At 39.3% G+C, this 18,439-nt stretch overlaps 1 protein-coding gene across 3 annotated transcripts in view; it reads right to left on the bottom strand.

Annotated features, from left to right (window-relative positions):
- LOC122109926 (X-linked inhibitor of apoptosis) overlaps positions 1-18,439 on the bottom strand; it is a 43,349-nt gene that overhangs the window by 15,679 nt on the left and 9,231 nt on the right. For 2 of the 3 annotated variants that reach the window (XM_042682390.1, XM_042682392.1), the window contains exons 2-5: positions 4,222-5,127; positions 3,373-3,472; positions 980-1,058; positions 161-203 (exon numbers count right to left, since the gene is read on the bottom strand). In XM_042682390.1, coding sequence (XP_042538324.1) covers positions 161-203; positions 980-1,058; positions 3,373-3,472; positions 4,222-5,095 — 1,096 coding nt within the window. In that variant the 5' untranslated portion in view covers positions 5,096-5,127. Of the gene's footprint in view, positions 1-160; positions 204-979; positions 1,059-3,372; positions 3,473-4,221; positions 5,128-16,874; positions 16,906-18,439 lie in introns of those variants that run through there. The other variant, XM_042682391.1, reaches the window with a different exon arrangement.

Here is an 18,439-nt window from a genome sequence, read left to right as displayed (position 1 = left end):
AATATCTGACTTAAAACTATGAAGCATTTCATTAAATTCTTAAATTTATAGCAATAAGTAACCAACATATTATGCTTCTTATTCTGTCACCCCATAAGTAACAACTATAATAAATTGGTAGCAAAATTAAAATTGTATTTATTTTAATAAGCACATTTACCGATTCTTTGAGTTAGTGATGGTGTTTTTTCAGCAGTTCTTACCTAAAATAGAAATGTGAATCATAAGAATTCTTTTTGATAGAAAGCAATTACTTCAATATGAAAATTTACATTAATCATAAATTTGACATAAACTGGCTTTATTCTGATTTAAACCATGAATATTCACAAAAGGTACTGCCTGAAGGAACAGAAGGAAATGAGGACTATCTAATCCAATCTTATCACAAGCTGAGTCTTGAAATCTAATAACTATGCAAAAACAAGCAAAATAACTGCAAAACAAGCAAAAAGTATTTATGAGAGCAAAGTACATTATACAAAGGTTCAATTTCAGAAAGGTAAGAAGAGACTTTGGTGATTTAGTTTTCCAAACCCATTTCTATCTATAGTGATACTATAGATATATTCACTTATCCTAATTTCTTTATCACAAATTTCCTTTATGTCATGAGTTAGAGGTTCTCGCTGGGAAGGTGGATCAGTGGTAGAGTGCTTGCCTTGCATGCCTGAGGCCCTGGGTTCTATTCCTCAGCACCACATAAGCAAAAAGAAAAGAGCCAAAAGTGGTGCTGTGGCTCAAGTGGTAGAGCGCTCGCCTTGAGCTGAAGAGCTGAGGGACAGCACCCAGGCCCAGAGTTCAGGCCCCACGACCAGACCCAAAAAACAAAGAGTTAGAGGTTCTCTTCAAATTTTTCCCTTTAAATCTCACCATAAATTACTAAGTTACAACACTAAACCATAAATTTTATATGAAAAAATAATTACAAAACAAATGTTATGTTTTAAAACATATTATTATACAATATAGGACTTACCAGAGACTCCTCAGTTGAATGGGTTAAATGAATATTGTTTATATATTCTTGTCCCTTCTCTTCCAATAAATATTTACAGCTAAACAATGGAAGATTGAACTTTAGTAGTTGATAAATTAGTAAAGTATTAGCAAAGATATAATCTCCATCACATTAATTCCATTAACTTACTTTTTGTTGCTTCTAAAGGCCTACAATGTAAAATGCTACTGAATTCCCTATCCAACTGTCATTTTAAAGTTAAAAAATGTTCCTACTTAAGATAATGTTAATACAGCAGCAAAACATCAACTCTACAATTTTCAACTTTTAAGCAAGAGTTATGAAATTAACACCTTGACATTTTTTTAAATCAAATTTAAACTAGTTAATTATCTTAACAGGTTTTATTTAGAGGATTAACCATTGTACATATAAAATCTTCACTTTCATCTTTTTTAAGGTTAAAGGTAAAAGTACTTTTGAAATGTAACTATGAATTTGTACTATTTTTTTGTCCATTGTAGGGCTTGAACTGTGGGCCTGAGCGCTGTCCCTCAGCTCTTCAGGTCAAGGCTAGTGCTCCACCACTTGAGCCACAGTGCCACTTCTGGTTTTCTGGTGGCTAAATGGAGATAACAATCTCATGGACTTTCTTGCCCGAGCTGGCTTTGAACCGTAATCCTCAGATCTTAGCCTCCTGACTAGCTAAGATTACAGGCATGAGCCACCAATGCCCAGCTGAATCTGTACTATTTTTGAAGGCCAGAAATTCCCATCACTTGTATACCTAATTTATTTTTACAATTTAAGGCCTGGGCCTATGTGCTGACCCTGAGCTTTTTTTCCACTTAAAGCTGACACTCTACCACTTGAGCCACAGTTCTACTTCTAGCTTTTTGTTGAATAACTGGAAATATAAGCCTAAAGGGCTTGTCTGCCAGGGCTCGCTTTGAACCACCATCCTCAGATCTTAGCCTCCTAGGTAAGTAGGATTATAGCCATGAGTCACCAACCAGTGCCTGACTTGGATGCTTTAAACAGGCAAAATGGTAAAGACATTTACAGCACTTGATCCTAAAACGCCACTGACTATAAGAAGCACAATTCTTTAGGTACCACCTAAAACTGGTGCCAGTTGCATTATGACCCACCAACAGACAGTCCTATATCAGAGATCTTAAAACATGAATACGTGTGTCTTAAAATCAGTGACAGTGGTTCAAAGCCAGCTTGGGCAGGAAAGTCCATGAGACTCTTATCTCCAAATAAGCCACCAGAAAACTAGAAGTGGAGCTGTGGTAGAGCACTAGCATTGAGCTGAAGAGCTGAGGGATAGCACCCAGACCCAACAGCCGACAAAAAAATTGCGTGACAGGCTGGGAATGTGGCATAATGGTAGAGTGCTTGCCTAGCATGCAAGAATTCCTGGGTTTGATTCCTGAGTACCACATAAACAGAAAAAGCCGAATGTGGTGCTATGGCTCAAGTGGTAGAGTGCTATCCTTGAGCAAAAGAAGTTCAGGGACAATGCCCAGGACTGGCAAAAAAAAAAAAAAAATCAATGATAGCTGGGTACTAGTAGCTCATGCCTGTAATCCTAGCTACTCTGGAGGCTGAGATCTGAGGATCATGCTTCAAGCCAGCCCAGGCTGAAAAGTCCCCATGAGATTCTCATCTCCAATTAACCATCAGAAAACTGGAAGTGGTGCTGTGGCTCAAAGTGGAAGAGCACTAGCCTTGAGCAAAAGGAACTCAGGGATAGGAATAAGGCCCTGAGTTCAAGCCCCACAACTGACCAAAAAAAAAGAAATAATGGCTTTTTAAGGATTCTTCTTGGTACTCTGGGTCTCCCATACTCATAAAGAAAAAGCCATATGTATGCACATATGTATGTATGTATGTATGCATGTATGTATTGTTGGTCATAGGGATTGAACTCTGGGCTTGGGCACTGTCCCTGAGCTTTTCAGCTCAAGGCGAGCACTCAACCACTTGAGCCACAGCACCACTTCTGGTTTTCTGGTGGTTAATTGGACATACGAGTCTCAAGGATTTTCCTGCCCAGGCTGGCTTTGAACTTCAGTCCTCAGATCTCAGCCTCCTGTGTAGCTAGGATTACAGGCGTGAGCCACCTGCACCCGGCTCAAGTATGTTTTCTAATTTGATGTTTAGAAATGGAACCATATGAAGAATGCTAGAGATATGCTATATAAGCAGTGAGTGTTTTGGTCACCAGAGAAGGCTTAGGTATCTTTTTTTCCTATAAAGTAGGTGACCCCATTTTTATAAACCTAGTGTGAATTTCAAGACATAGTGAAGGCAAAAATAGTTGAGGTGAAAAATAATTCAAGTCTTTCCACTGCATACTCTCCAACTTGCTGGTTTACTGAATGAACAATTAAATATCTTACCCTGGATACCACTTGGCATGTTGTTCCCAAGGGTCTTCACTGGGCTTCCAATCAGTTAGCCCTCCGCCACAGTGAAAGCACTTCACTTTATCACCTTCACCTAAGAAGATAGACAAGAAAAAAAATGAATTTGTACACTTAGAAACTTATACAAAATATTCATTCTAACATATAAAAATTAATCTATATCCTCTATATCCCATGGCTTAAAGGGCATTTACATCTGAGTGATAGGTATACTCATGCATGAGGCCCTGGGTTCGATTCCTCAGTACTACATAAGCAGAAAAAGCCAAAGTGGTGCTGTGGCTCAAGTGGCAGAGTGCTAGCCTTGAGCTGAAGTGCTGAGGGACAGTGCCCAGGCCCAGAGTTCAAGCTCAATGACTGACAAAAAAAATTTTGTGCTGGTTTTGGGCCTTGAACTCGGGGCCTGTAAACATTCTCTGATGTTCTTTGGCTTAAGGCTGAGCCACAGCGCCACTTTCTGTTTTCTGGTTGTTAACTGGAGATAGGAGTCTCAGGGACTTTCCTTCCTGGGTTGGCTTTGAACTGCAATCCTCAGATCTCAGTCTCCTGAGTAGCTAGGATTATAGGTGTGAGCTACCGGTGCCCAGCCTGGCTAATTTTTACATTCTTTCTCATAGATCTTATTTCACTCATCAAAACTGCAGTTATTTTATCAAGCTCTGAAACTTCAAAACAGGTTATTTTTGAAATTATTCTGAGACTAATACTGATAAATATTTTATGTCTGCTTATACCTATTTACCAGTTCAGGGGGTTAAAGACGTTTATTTGCTTTTTAGGGGGCCTAGGATAGCTGGCAAGTTATTTATTGGTTCAGGTTACCTAAAGCATAAAATCCAGCACTTGCAAGTTGCTCCTTGTTAACTGAGTATATCCACGTTCCAAAAGTAATGATCCGTGCTTCATAATTGGCCATGGCTGGATTTCTTGGAAGATGTGTTGAATTGGGGTAATTTCTATCAGAACTTACATCAGGCTCACTTCGAACATTAACGTTGCGGCCCAAAACAAAGAAGCAATTAGGAAAGTGCCGTCTGTGCTCTGACCAGGCACGGTCACAGGGTTCCCAATTTTTCAGTTTTCCACCACAACAAAAACACTGCACTTGGTCATCTATACCTGTGTAGTAGAGTCCAGCACTAGCTAACTCTCTGGGGGTTAAGTGAGCATAGTCTGGCCAATTGTGGAATGATTTTAATCGGGCTTCTTCACTACACATGGAAGGGTTCCTTGGGTATATAGTGTCTGAAATATCTACAATCTGCCCAGTTCTCAGAAGATAGTCTGCATGAGTTTCAGGAGGCCTGTCTAGAGTGAAATGATTTCTGCTTCCCAGATAGTTTTCAGCTTTGTACTGACCATTTTGGACCCCAGGATTTGAAGATTGTGCTGCACTGCTTTCAAAATAAAAGCCGTTGATAAATCTGCAATTTGGGGATACCTTCCTATGTCTTCCAACTGCTGAGTCTCCATACTGCCATCTATCTACTGCTGCATGACAACTAAAGCACTGCACAGTATCTCCTTCACCAGTATAAAGAAAACCTGCCCGTGCTAATGTTGATGCTGCCACAGGACTATTGCTTGGAAAATTAGTAAAAGTTTTTAATCTATTAAATTCTTCTACAAATTCTTCATCCTTATTGATGTCTGCAGGTATACAAGTTTTAGATCCTTCACAATTGTTAAACGTCATCTTCTCTTGAAAACAGGACTTGTCCACTTTTCCTAAAAAAAGAACATTACATTAGGAAACACGAAATGTAAAACGTAAGTAACATACTTTTGATATTGGGAGCTCATAAAATATCCAATAATGACATACAATAACCATACAATTGCTAAAATACATTCTACTTCTAAATACTAGTGTTCTTTCCTCCCCCCCCCCTAAATACTAGTGTTCTATATTACCACATTATTCAAGTCTTAAAAGTAAAATCTGGCATTTTTATTGTTTCTCTTTCTTTTTTCTGCCACTTCTGGGGCTTGAACTTAGGGTCTGGGTCTGTGATCTTTTTTTGCTTAAGGCTGCCACTCTACCATTTAAGCCACAGCACCACTTCTGGTTTTTTCTGTCTATGTGGTCCTGAGGAATTGAACCCAGGGCTTCATGCATGCAAGACAAGCATTCTACCACTAAGCCACATTCTCGGCCCCTCTCTTTCTTTTTTGATTTTAGGAATTAAACTTACTGCCTCAAAAATGCTAAATACAAGCTCTACTACAGCTACATACATTTTTTTCTCTCTTAAAAATTTCTTTTTGCAAACTGGGCCCCCGTATCTCAAGACTGTAAGCCTAGCTCCTCAGGAAGCTGCGAACTGAGGACTGCGGTTCAAAGCCAGCCTGGGCAGGAAAGTCCGTAAGACTCTTTATCTCCAATTAACCACCAGAAAACCAGAAGTGGTACTGTGGCTCAAGTGGTAGAGTGCTCACCTTGAGCTGAAGAACTGAGGGACAGCACCCAGGCCCAGAGTTCAAGCTCCATGACCGACAAAAAAATTTTAAAAAAATTTTTGCATACTAGTCAAGTGCCCTAAGATTGAGCCATATCCTAACCTTCTGTTTTCTCTTGCAAAGAAAATAATATTTGAACAAGTACAACAAAAATACTAATTTTAAATGCTCATTTAATAGAAACATAAAAACTATGGCAAAGAATGCATTGTATATAATGAACATATAAAGTCTATAATGAAAAGTATGAAAGATCATAAAATAAACATAATTGTTATAATGGATCATTGTATATTCAAGGTATCAAAGTTCAATTTTTATAATTCAAAGAGAAACAAATATTCAGTGTCAATGAATTAATTTTTAATGTATTTTTACTTTTTGCTTAGCAATAAATATTTAGACTATTGATCCTAACATATTATTTAAAATATGATTTTCATAAATAAACAAGGGGCCATATTTTTATAAGTGTAATACACACACACACACACACACACACACACACACACACACACACACACACAAATACTGCCCTCTAGAGAACAATTCTAAGTATCTGAAGACCTTAATTGCAGTTACTTCTGGTCAAGGAACAATCTGTTCGAAAGAGAATTTAGCAGCCTCATTAGTGCTGCCAAATTATAGCTGTGTAATGTTTAACCCAGATAAAATACTAAAATCAGTCAGTTGGGTTATGAGAACGATGGTAAGATAATTTATCCCCTAAAGCTACATACTTCTGAAAGTGAAAAATGAGGCTACTAATAATTACAAGGCACAGTCAGGTTTCTCCCAAGCAAATCAGAGCATGTGGTCACTTGCTTAGCAATTAGACAAACCTTGTTCTCCAGAATCTCTCATTCTTTGTTCAGTATATGCTTGTCAAGGGCAAATAGAAGAATGGTTAGCCAGGCATTAGTGGCTTATCCCTATAATCCTAGCACTCAGGAAGCTGAGATCTGAAAATCGCAGTTCAAAGGCAGCACAGGCAGAAAAATCCATGAGACTCTTATCTCCAATAAACTACTCAGAAAAAGCCAGAAGTGGAGCTGTGGCTCAAGTGGTAGAGTGCTAGCCTTGAGCACCAAGAGGCTTAGGGACAGTGCCCAGGCCCTGAATTCAAGCCTCAGGACCCGCAAAAAGAAAAAGATGAAAGAAAGAAAGAAAGGAAGAAAGAAAGAAAGGAAGAAAGAAAGAAAGAAAGAAAGAAAGAAAGAAAGAAAGAAAGAAAGAAAGAAAGAAAGAAAGAAAGAAAGAAAGAAAGAAAATGTTGGTAAAGAGGCAGAGCAAGGGCTGGGAAGGTGGCTCAGGGGTAGAGGGCTTGCCTTACATGCATGAGGCACTGGGCTCGATTCCTCAGCATCATATAAGCAGAAAAAGCTGGAAGTGGCACTATGGCTCAAATGGTAGAGCACTAGCCTTGAGCTGAAGAGCTGAGGGACAGCGCCCAGGCCCAGAGTTCAGGCCCCATGCCCAACAAAAAAAAAGAAAGAAAAAAAAAAAGAAGCAAAACAAGAAGAATCTCAGACTATGAATGGGAATGTAAATTCCTTTGGCCATACAAAAACAGCATGGAGCTTGCCCCCTAAAAACTAGATAGATATACCACACAATCTAGTAATCCACCACAACATACATATCCAATGGAACTAAAATCAGTAAATTGAACAGACATTTGTATTTGATAGTTATAATATTTTTTGGGAGGGGGTTACGGTCGTGGGGCCTGAATTCTTGGCCTGGGTGCTATCCCTCACCTTTTCAGCTCAAGGCTAGTGCTCTATCACTTGAGCCACAGCGTCACTTCTGGCTTTCTTTTTTTTTTTTTTTTTTGGGTCCAGTCGTGGGGCCTGAACTCTGGGCCGGGTGCTGTCCCTCAGCTCTTCAGCTCAAGGCTGGCACTCTACCACTTGAGCCACAGCGCCACCTCTGGCTTTTTTTTCTTTTTGCTTATGTGGTGCTGAGGAATCGAACCCAGGGCCTCAGGTATGCAAGGCAAGCGCTCTACCACTGAGCCACCTTCCCAGCCCCTGGCTTTTTTTCTTTTTGCTTACGTGGTGCTGAGGAATTGAACCCAGGGCCTCATGCACGCAAGGCAAGCGCTCTGATATTTATAATAGCAGTGTTCACCACAAGCAAGTTATAGAATCAACATAGATATCCCCTGCTAGATGAATGGATAAAGAAAACATGGCATTATGTACATAACAGAGTATTTCTTCCGCTTTAAAACAAATGAGGGTCTGGGAAAAAAGCCGGAAGTGGCGCTGTGGCTCAAGTGGTAGAGTGCTAGTTTTGAGCTGAAGAGCTGAGGGACAGCGCCCAGGCCCAGAGTTCAGGCCCCACAACCACACCCAAAAAAATAAAATAAAATAAAACAAATGAAACTCAGTCACTGGCAGCAACATGGATAGAACTGAAGGATATCATGCTAAATGAAATAAGTCAGGTGCAAAAAGATAAATACCATATGCAGAAGCTAAAAGTTTGATCTGATAGAAGCATAGAAAAGTAGTCACTAGAGCCTAGGAAAGATGTGAGATGGAGAAATGGTGGTCCAAGGCATCAGGGTACAGCTGGATAGGATAATGTTTTTTGAAACAAGATCACCCTATGTAGCCCAATCTGGCCTCAAATCATAATCCTCATGCCTCAGCCTCTTAAGTACTGGGATTATAGACATGCACCACCACATCATATAGGAATAATATCCTAAAGTCTCAGAGCACAGTAGATAACTATAGTTGACCACAACTGAATATTTCAAAAAATAGCTAGCAGACAGGATTTTGAAATACAAAGAAAAATTAATGTTTGAGGTAACAAATATGTCAATTACACTGATCTGATCATTACACATTACATCTGCATAGTGAGATTCTACACTGTACCCCAAAGATATGTATAGGTTCTGTATCGATTAAACAAACAAAAATAAAATCTTAAAAATAAATTCACTTACAAGGCTAAGGCAGAAATTCTCCAATTCAAGGCCCTAGCTAAAAATAAATGAGGGAAAGAAATTTACAATGACTGTCTATATTTCATTTGTGTGTTGACTGCTTAGAAATAGGGATAATTCTAAGATGTTTTTGTTAGCATAATGTTTTACAACGTACATCTCTCTGATAATAGTCAATACAAGGCTTCTCTGTCACAAGCTGGAAGTGAACTGTAGGCTTCTTGGTCTTGTCAAATTATAGTGGTATTGAGATAGCTAGCTAGCTAGATATCTAAGATCAAGACCTTAGTTTTACATATATAAAATAGATTTCTAAAATATAGTCTTCATGACTTCATTACTATTTTTCAATGACTGAAAACATTCTGACCACAGTTTCAAAGTCATCTGTTGAATCAATATAATAAATTCAATGATAAAACCCAAGAACTGGGCTGGGATTGTGGCTTAGTGGCAGAGTGCTTGCCTAGCTTGTATGAAGCTCTGTGTTCAATTCCTCAGTACCACATAAACAGAAAAAGCCAGATGTGGCACTGTGGCTCAAGTAGTATAGTGCTAGCCTTGAGTAAAAGAAACTAAGGGCCAGTGCCCAGACCCTGAGTTCAAGCTCCCGGACTGGAAAAATATAAACAAATCAATAAAGAAAATCAAACCCAAGAATCATAGCTGGGCGTCATGCCTGTAATCCTAGCTACTCTGGAGAGGTTGCAATCTGAGTATTAAGAGTTCAAAGTTAGACCAAGCAGAAAAGTCCATTAGACTCTTATCTCTAAACACCAAAACACTGGAATTAGAGCTATGGCTCAAGTGGTAGAGCACTAGCTTTGAGTAAAAAGGCTCAGGGACACTACTACCCAGGCCTGAGTTCAAACCCCAGTATTGGCACACACAAAAAAGTCAGAAAAAGGCTACCTATGATTGTAGAAAACATCCTGTTATCCAACATTTTTTATTCTTTTAATTCAAATAAAATATTTCAAAAATAAAATTAGCATAGGCTTATAAGTAGGACCTGATCATCATTGAAAGTGTTTTCAAGTAAGCATGCATACTCTGGTTACTTAAAAAAACATTCTGTTTAGGGGATGGGAATGTGGCTTAGCAGTGCTTGCCTAGCAAACACAAAGTCCTGGATTCAATTCCTCAGCAACACATAAACAGAAAAAGCTGGAAGTAGCCCTGTGGTGCAAGTGGTAGATTGCTAGCCTTGAGTAAAAAAAAGGCTCAGGGACAGTGCTCAGTCCCTGAGTTCAAGCCCCAGGACTGGCAAAATTAATTAATTAATTAAAATAAAAAATTCTGTTTAATCCAGGCGCCAATGGCTCATGCCTATAATCTTAGATACTCAGGAGGCTGAGATCTGAGGACTGTGGTTTGAATCCAGCCTGGGCAGGAAAGTGCCTGAGACTATCACAAAGCCAAAAATGGCACTGTGGCTCAAAGTGGTAGAGCATTAGCCTTGAGTACAAAAGCTCAGGGATAGCACCCAGACCCTGAGTTCAAGCCCCAGAACCAGAAACAACAACAAAAAAAATGGTTTTAAATCAAGATTTGAGGAAACCAAGGAGGGATGATAAGCTAGTAAGACAAAACTTAACGGATGTAGGTGTTAAGTTTTATAAACCAGTTGCAGAAGTAAGGAAAATGGAGACTTGGCTTGGGATGAAGTCACATGAAGGCAAAAATCCAGATTTAAAACCTTGGGGTTTTAGTTAATTACAAATTCATTATCAGCCAACATTACATGCTTGCTAAAAAACGTACAACCTCAGGCAACATTAGTGTCCAGATGTGCAACATCCATATCCAATTCAGCTGCATATAGAATACTATTTCCAGTTCCAAACACATTTTAGAAGGGACATTAACAAAGTTGAATGTCCTTAGAGAGATAACATGATGATGAAAATGATATCATATGAGGAATATTTGGAAGAGCTTGAGATATTTATTCCAAAGGGAAGGAAATTGTGAGGAAAAGGGTAGAGAGGATAGAATAACTACCTTAAGGTATCTAAAGTCTGTCAAGTGGAAAAGGAATCCAACTATGTAGCTTAACAGCAGAATTAAGGTCAATCAGCATAATTATAACCAGTATAAAGCAAGAACTTGAAAACAATCAAGAGCAAGACAAAATGAGCCAGTACCATAACTGCTAGGAAATCAGCATGGACTAGTCACTTTTAAGTCTGTAATTATCCTGAAGAATTAATATTCAATACAATCTAGAACACATGAAATTAGCCTCCTAGAGGTAGCTAAGTTTGATTGCTTGGATAAATTAAAAACAAGTAGATATTTTGTAAGGTTCAAGTAGTCACTTCATTTCAAACCATATTTGACAGAACTCCATTATTCAGGAACAAGAGAATCTATCTGAAGCTTTCAAGAGGAGACTTCACCTGTCATAGTGCTGTTTTAATCCTAGCACTCAGGAGGTTAAGGCAAGAGGATCATGTCTTCAAGGCTAGCCTGTGCTACATGAGCCTCTGTCTCAACACAAACACACACAAAGGGAGGAAGCAGGATGGAGGAATAATAAGGAGGGAAGGAGAGGGAGAGGAAGAGAGAGGGAGAGAGAGGAAGTGGGGACGAGAGGAAGGGAGGGGAAGAGAGAAGGCACACTAACAAATACAGGCATTGTTTACTCTGGGGTTATTTCTATACTGAATTTAAATTCCATTATTTGGAAAAGCAAATGTTTCTTAAGAACGATTTGAAATATAGAGAGAGAGAGAGAGCTGGGAAGGTGGCTCAGTGGTAGAGCGCTTGCCTTGTATGCTCGAGGTCCTGGGTTCGATTCCTCAGCACCACATAAGAAAAAAGCTGGAAGTGGCGCTGTGGCTCAAGTGGTAGAGCGCTAGCCTTGAGCTGAAGAGCTGAGGGACAGCGCCCAGGCCCAGAGTTCAGGCCCACGATCGGACCCCCAAAAAAATAAAATACAGAGAGAGAGAGAGAGAGAGTGGCAACTAAGAAAACACAACAAAGAGGTTGAAAGTGAAACGTAACTGACAAATGATAAAAACCTGGGGTTGGAAGAAGATACCAAAGAAATGGATGGGAAAGCACATAATACAGAAAAAAATGGGACAGGACTCTTAGAGGAAGGTGATTAAAAAAGGTTCTGGATGTAAGCCGAGCGCTGGTGGCTCACGCCTGTAATCCTAGCTACTCAGGAGGCTGAGATCTGAGGATCGTGGTTCAAAGCCAGCCCGGGCAGGAAAGACCGTGAGACTCCTATCTCCAATAAACCACCAGAAAACCGGAAGTGGCGCTGTAGCTCAAGTGGTAGAGCGCTCGCCTTGAGCTGAAGAGTTCAAGCCCCACAGCCGACCAAAAAAAAAAAAAAAGGTTCTGGATGTAAAAAGGTATGAGTGCAATAGAGGATGGTAATATAATTTAAGGCTTCTCTGTATAAGTATCTTCAGACTCTGTATTGGGCAAATGGAAAGGTGGGAAAACAGGGAAGGTGTCAAAGAAAACTTGGCCAAGGGCTGGGAAGGTGGCTCAGTGGTAGAGTGCTTGCCTTGCATGCACGAGGCCCTGGGTTCGATTCCTCAGCACCACATAAGCAGAAAAAGCTGGAAGTGGCACTGTGGCTCAAGTGGTAGAGCACTAGTCCTGAGCTGAAGAGCTGAGGGACAGTGCCCAGGCCCAGAGTTCAGGCCCCATGACCGACAAAAAAAAAAAGAAAGAAAACTTGGCCATGAGAAGGCAAGGCAGTCAGAAACCTTGAGGAATCAATGGTTGGAAAAATCACAATGGAAGCTAACAATGACACAAAAGTACCAGCAAACAACAATGCTTGTTTGTATGATGTGGTTGGAAGATTTTCCTATGTTGATATCCTGTGAGTGATTAAAATATGCATATATGCAAATCCACATTTCGCCTAGTGATCTGTATGAAAGACATGGGCAGGGGCCAAGAGGAGTATCGACTGCTAATCTACACAAAGAGTGAGAAGGAAAGGAGCAGGCAAAGACAAATAGAAAATGCACCTACCTAAGGCTGGGGGCACAGTTCAAGTAGCAGAGTGTTAGTGTAGTTAGAAAGTGCAATACTCTGAATTCAAACCCCAGTTCCAGAAAAAAAAAAAAAAAAAACACCAATAGGGGAAAAACAAAGGAAGAGATAACAATGCTCGATAGGAAATGTACTCATCATGTAACTGTAACCCCTCTGTTCAGTATTGCTACAATAAAAAATATAAAAATTTTCTCTAATTTTCAAAAAAAATACTCCAAAAACACCTACCTAAAACTTAAAGAAAACACAGGAAGCTGAAGGTATAGCTCAATGGAAGAATTCTTGCCCAACATGAAAAAAGTTCAATTACCATCAGAGAACACTCATCTACTTGGTATCTGTACATAATATAAATGTTCTTATTTCTCCCACCTTTTTATTATTAAAGTTTTCAAGGATATAGAGAGGTTATGTTAATGAGAAAAACTATATAAAACAGTATTTCTATCACACTACTTACTACATATTTATGGTTAAAACCTGGAAGATAATGTATAAATTTAAAAGAGGTTAAAATGGCAAGATTATAACTAATCTGTATCTCCAACATATCTTCAATAATAAATACTGCCAATAAATTGACTCAAAATAAATAAGTTTTTTTGACAGTCCTGGGGCTTGAACTCAGGGCCTGGGCAGTGTCCCTGAGCTTCTTTTTGCTCAAGGCTGGAACTCTACCACTTGAGCCACAGCACCACTTCCAGCTTTTTCTGTGTATGTGGAACTGAGGAATGAAACCCAGGGCTTCATGCATGCTAGGCAAGCACTCTACCACTAAGCCACCTTCCCAGCCCCAATAAGTCTTTAATTTCCTGAAAAAATAGCATTGTTCAGCTGAACACCAGTGGCTCACACCTGTAATCCTAGCTACTCAAGAGGCTGAGATCTGAGGATTGTTGTTCAAGGCCAGCCTGGGCAAGAGAGTCCTTGAGACTCATCTCCAATTCACCAACAAAAAGCATGAATGGAGCTGTAGCTCAAGTCGAAAAGCTCTGTTAAGCATCAGAAAAAGCTCAGGGATAGTAGCCAGGCTCTGATTCATAAGCCTCAGGACCAGCACTAAAAGAATAATGCTATTACTAAAATCTCTAAAGCAGGCACCTCCCACATTGTGGAGGAGGCTGCAGAGAGCAAAGAGGTAGGTCACTCAGACAAGCTAGCAGTCAAGGTTAAGTAGTGGTGTCATGAGCAGGCAGTGGAGCTCAAGGCCAAGACTCAAGTGTCTGTAGGTTATAGGCACCTAGTACAACACGTTTGTCAGGGTGCCTGCTACTCTTGTTCAGCTATGTGTTCAGAAAAAAAACATGGCCACTGAGGACAGTGACATCCCATGTCCTGGGGGTAAAGAGATCTGATACTGGATCTTGCTGATTTATGCTAGAAAAAGCAAAACTTAGAATTTCTGAGAAGTTTATGGATTATGCAATATGTTCACCAGATGTCTGATATTGCCATTTTAGTAAGCTATGCAGACAACCAGGGAGAATTATAGCCTATAAATAATGGTAATAACCATCATAAAACTGTTTCAATAGCCACCCACTATTTAGGATTTTTAAATTCAACAGTGTCTTTGACCGAGGCAAGGTAACAGAAAAAAATGTTTTAACATATGTATGTTGCTGTGCCAACAGAAAGGCCTTATCTACTACTATTGGTATACCTCGATTATTTTTTTTTTGTCAGTCGTAGGGCTTGAACTCAAGGCCTGGGTGCTGTCCCTTAGCTTTTTCTCTCAAGGCTAGCACTCTACCACTTTTAGCTACAGCGCCACTTCCAGTTTTCTTGTGGTTAATTGGAGATAGGACTCTCATGGACTTTCCTACCCTGGCTGGTTTCAAATCGAGATCCTCAGATCTCAGCCTCACATGATTTCTGTTGCAGATGTGGATGTCTTCCCAGATACTAATTGTAGAGTTCATCTTTATAAACACAACACTAAATATTCCCTAGGACTCTCAGGTGGTTTGGCTCACAGCATACAAGTATTAATTGTTAATGATGATATTGCATGTTAGTGGTATAGCAGTTTCAGTCCAACATCTCAATCAAGTAATAGACATGATTATGGGAAACATCAGTAACCTCCTCATGACAGTTTAACCTGAAAACAAGTATAGCATTGCTGGGAACCACCAGCCTATCTACTAATAGTAGCCATTTTCACTGTGCAGGACAGACTGAACCAAATTCTGAGCCAAAGAAAGAAAACAATGATGAAGATGATGTTATTATAGAAGATAATGGTGAGCCACTGTGAAAGCTATACAACAGAAAGCCTGGAACCCTTAACAAATAGAATAAATAAATTCAGTTTGAGTCTGGCAAGAATTGTTTTATTTCTTCTAATTAAGTGAGCTTAGCAAGTGGTACAAACATAGACTTTAAAAACACATGTTCCTGATCAGAACCTCTCAGAACAGAACAATCATAACATTATGAAACCACCATTTGAATGCTTTCTAAGTGAGGATGTCATAAGGCTTGTAAATTTGGCTAGTTTAAGAACTTTTTTGGGGGGGGGCGGGGGGAGGCTGGGAAGGGATGTGAAAGGTAAACAAAGGAGGAGGCTGCAATGCTTGATAAGAAATGTACTCATTATCTTGCCCATGTAATTGTAACACCTCTGTACAGTATGTTCACAATAAAAAAAAAAAGAACTTTTTTTTTTGGGGGGGTCCGGTCGTGGGGCCTGAACTCTGGGCCTGGGTGCTGTCCCTCAGCTCCTCAGCTCAAGGCTAGCACTCTACCACTTGAGCCACAGTGCCACTTCTGGCATTTTTCTTTTTGCTTATGTGGTGCTGAGGAATCGAACCCAGGGACTCAGGCATGCAAGGCAAGCGCTCTACCACTGAGCCACCTTCCCAGCCCCATAGTTTAAGAACTTTTAAAACCTCTGAGCCAATGACCCAGAATAGGCATTAGGACATGAATGTTGCAACCTTAAAATGTTATTAAAATAAATAAAACATAAAGTAGATTCATTGCTGGCTCAACTAGAGAGGATAGGGAATGGGGAAAGACTGCAAATGGTTACTGGGTTTTTTGTCGGAGAGAAAATACCCTAAAGTTAGATGGTGGTGATGACTGCACAAATTTGTAAATATATTTAAAAAATACTGACCTATATATATATATATATAAACTTTAAATATGTTTTAGTTTTTTGTAGGTCTAAAGATTGAATGCAGAGCCTCATACATGGTAATAAGCGTGTGCTTTTTGTTACTTGCTGAGCTACATTCCCAGCCCTATGTGTACACATTAAATGAATTTTATGGTATTTGAATTATATCTAAATAAAGCTGCTAAAATACTATTGAAACAGTAATTTGATAACTGTTAATGACACTTTTAAAGTCTAAACCAAAAGGGCTTTTGCTAATATATTTTTTATTTGAAAATTGTGACATTATATCATCAGAATTAATTGAGAACAAGTGATTTCTATTCAAAATGGCTATTTTTTTTATTGTGAAAATACTGTACAGAGGGGTGACAATTATATGGGCAAGATAATGAGTACATTTCTTATCAAGCATTGTAGCCTCCTCCTTTGTTTCCCATTCCCATCCTAAAATGGCTATATGTTTAACCTGTTGGCCAGAGTACAGTTAATTTTTCCTTTAATTGTATTCTTTTTTTTTGCCAGTCCTGGGACTTGAACTCAGAGCCTAAGCACTGTCTCTGAGCTTCTTTTTCTCAAGGCTGGCACTCTACGCCTTGCCACTTCCAGCTTTACCTGTTTATGTGGTACTGAGGAATCCAACCCAGGGCTTCATGCATGCTAGGCAAACACTCTACCACTAAGTCACGTTCCAAGCCCCTATTAATTATATTCTTTAAATTCTAATGTGAAAAGATTAATTGTATCATTCCTACTCATCTGAAAACTTCAGTTCTTAAGTTCCCAGTTATTTTTATTTCTTAATATGCTTCTGTTACTAATTAGACAAATTATTTTCTGAAATTTTTTTTCTACTGCAAGGATCTGGCTTTTCACATCATTTTCATAACTTACAAAGAGAAGGAAAAATGTTCTTTGATTCTTATCTTTGTGCTAATCTGAAAATTTTCTGCTAGTTTGTTGTTTAAATAAGTCCTTCTGAGTGACTACTGAAAAGAGGAGAAACTCAGTCCATGTCAACACTTTGTTATCAAGAGAGAAAGGAGGAGAATAAAAGCAGTTGGCAGATAATATCCACAGGACTTGCCCAGTTTGGTCCATTGGTTGGAAAAAATAACACAGCAGCAGCTAAAAATACAGGTAATAACTAAATGCTACTTATTATTAATAGAGGCTGAAAATAAAAGGATTTGATGAAAAATGTTTCATTGATGTTTGGAGTTTCTCTGGAGTTCTGAACTCTTCAGCATCTGCTTTGTAAAAATGATAAATGAATGTAGGGCCTAATACAAATAAAGAAGTACATTTTTTTTTTTTTTTTTGCGTGTAGGTTCTAGGGCTTAGGCACTGTCCCTGAGCTTCTTTTGCTCAAAGATAGCATTCTACCATTTGAGCCAAGCACCAGTTTGGCTTTTTTGGAAGTTAATTGGAGACAAGGGTCTCAAGGACTTTCCTGTCTAGGCTAGCTTTGAACCATGATCCTCATATCTCAGTCTCCTGAGTGGCTGGGATTACAGGAATGAGCCACCAGCACTCAGCTGCCTAAAAAGATAGTTTAAAAAGGGGTAGCCAGCTCAAATCCAAGCATACTGAAAAGGACCTTTATATTTTGTAAACACTCACAAGCACATTTGTTCACAATGTTTGTGCTAACAGGATAGCAGAATCACCATCTTTCCTCATAAACTAAAGCATAAGGAAGTCAAAGATATGACCAAGGTCACAGAGCTGATTAGTGACTTAACCAATTCTGTTCTTTATTACTTGAACAGATAACTTACTGTAACACTAAGATGTAGTACTTAGTCAGATGGTTCCACAAATGCCATGCTGAGATTCTTCTAGTGGAAGACTTTATAGGTGGATGATACTTGTCCTAGATATTAATCAGAATGAAGTATTATTTTTCCTCATTTTGCAGTAATGTCTATGGAGCCAAGAACTTCTTGTGTGCTAGGTAAGTACTCTCTCAGAACTATGCTCACATCTTGGAATGAAGCATTTTATTCCACACTACTGTCTAGATCTCAAACAAATGTGAAACAAGTTCATTTTTGTTATTTGCTCAGGCTGATCACAAGTTTGTGATCATTTTAGACAGCCTACTGCATGCTGAGGTTACAGATATATACCACCACATCTAGCCTTTAAACCAAGCTCTTCATAAGATCCTTCTATAGTTTTGCCTCAATAAAAATATTTAGTTCTGGGGCTGCGAAGGTGGCTCAGTGGTAGAGTGCTTGCATCGCATGCATGAGGCCCTGGGCTCGATTCCTCAGCACCACATAAGCAGAAAAAGCCAGAAGTGGCGCTGTGGCTCAAGTGGTAGAGTGCTAACCTTGAGCTGAAGAGCTGAGGGACAGCGCCCAGGCCTAGAGTTCAAGCCCCACAAAGGACAAAAAAAAAATTTAGTTCCAAGCTGGATGCTGGTGGCTCATGCCTGTAATCCTAGCTACTAA

This window comes from Dipodomys spectabilis, unplaced genomic scaffold (genome assembly GCF_019054845.1).
Source record: "Dipodomys spectabilis isolate Male_0828 unplaced genomic scaffold, ASM1905484v1 ptg000071l, whole genome shotgun sequence".
Classification (NCBI taxonomy): Eukaryota; Metazoa; Chordata; class Mammalia; order Rodentia; family Heteromyidae; genus Dipodomys; species Dipodomys spectabilis.
Note: the sequence above shows the minus strand (reverse complement) of the source record. Positions and strands in the feature narration are given on the sequence as shown.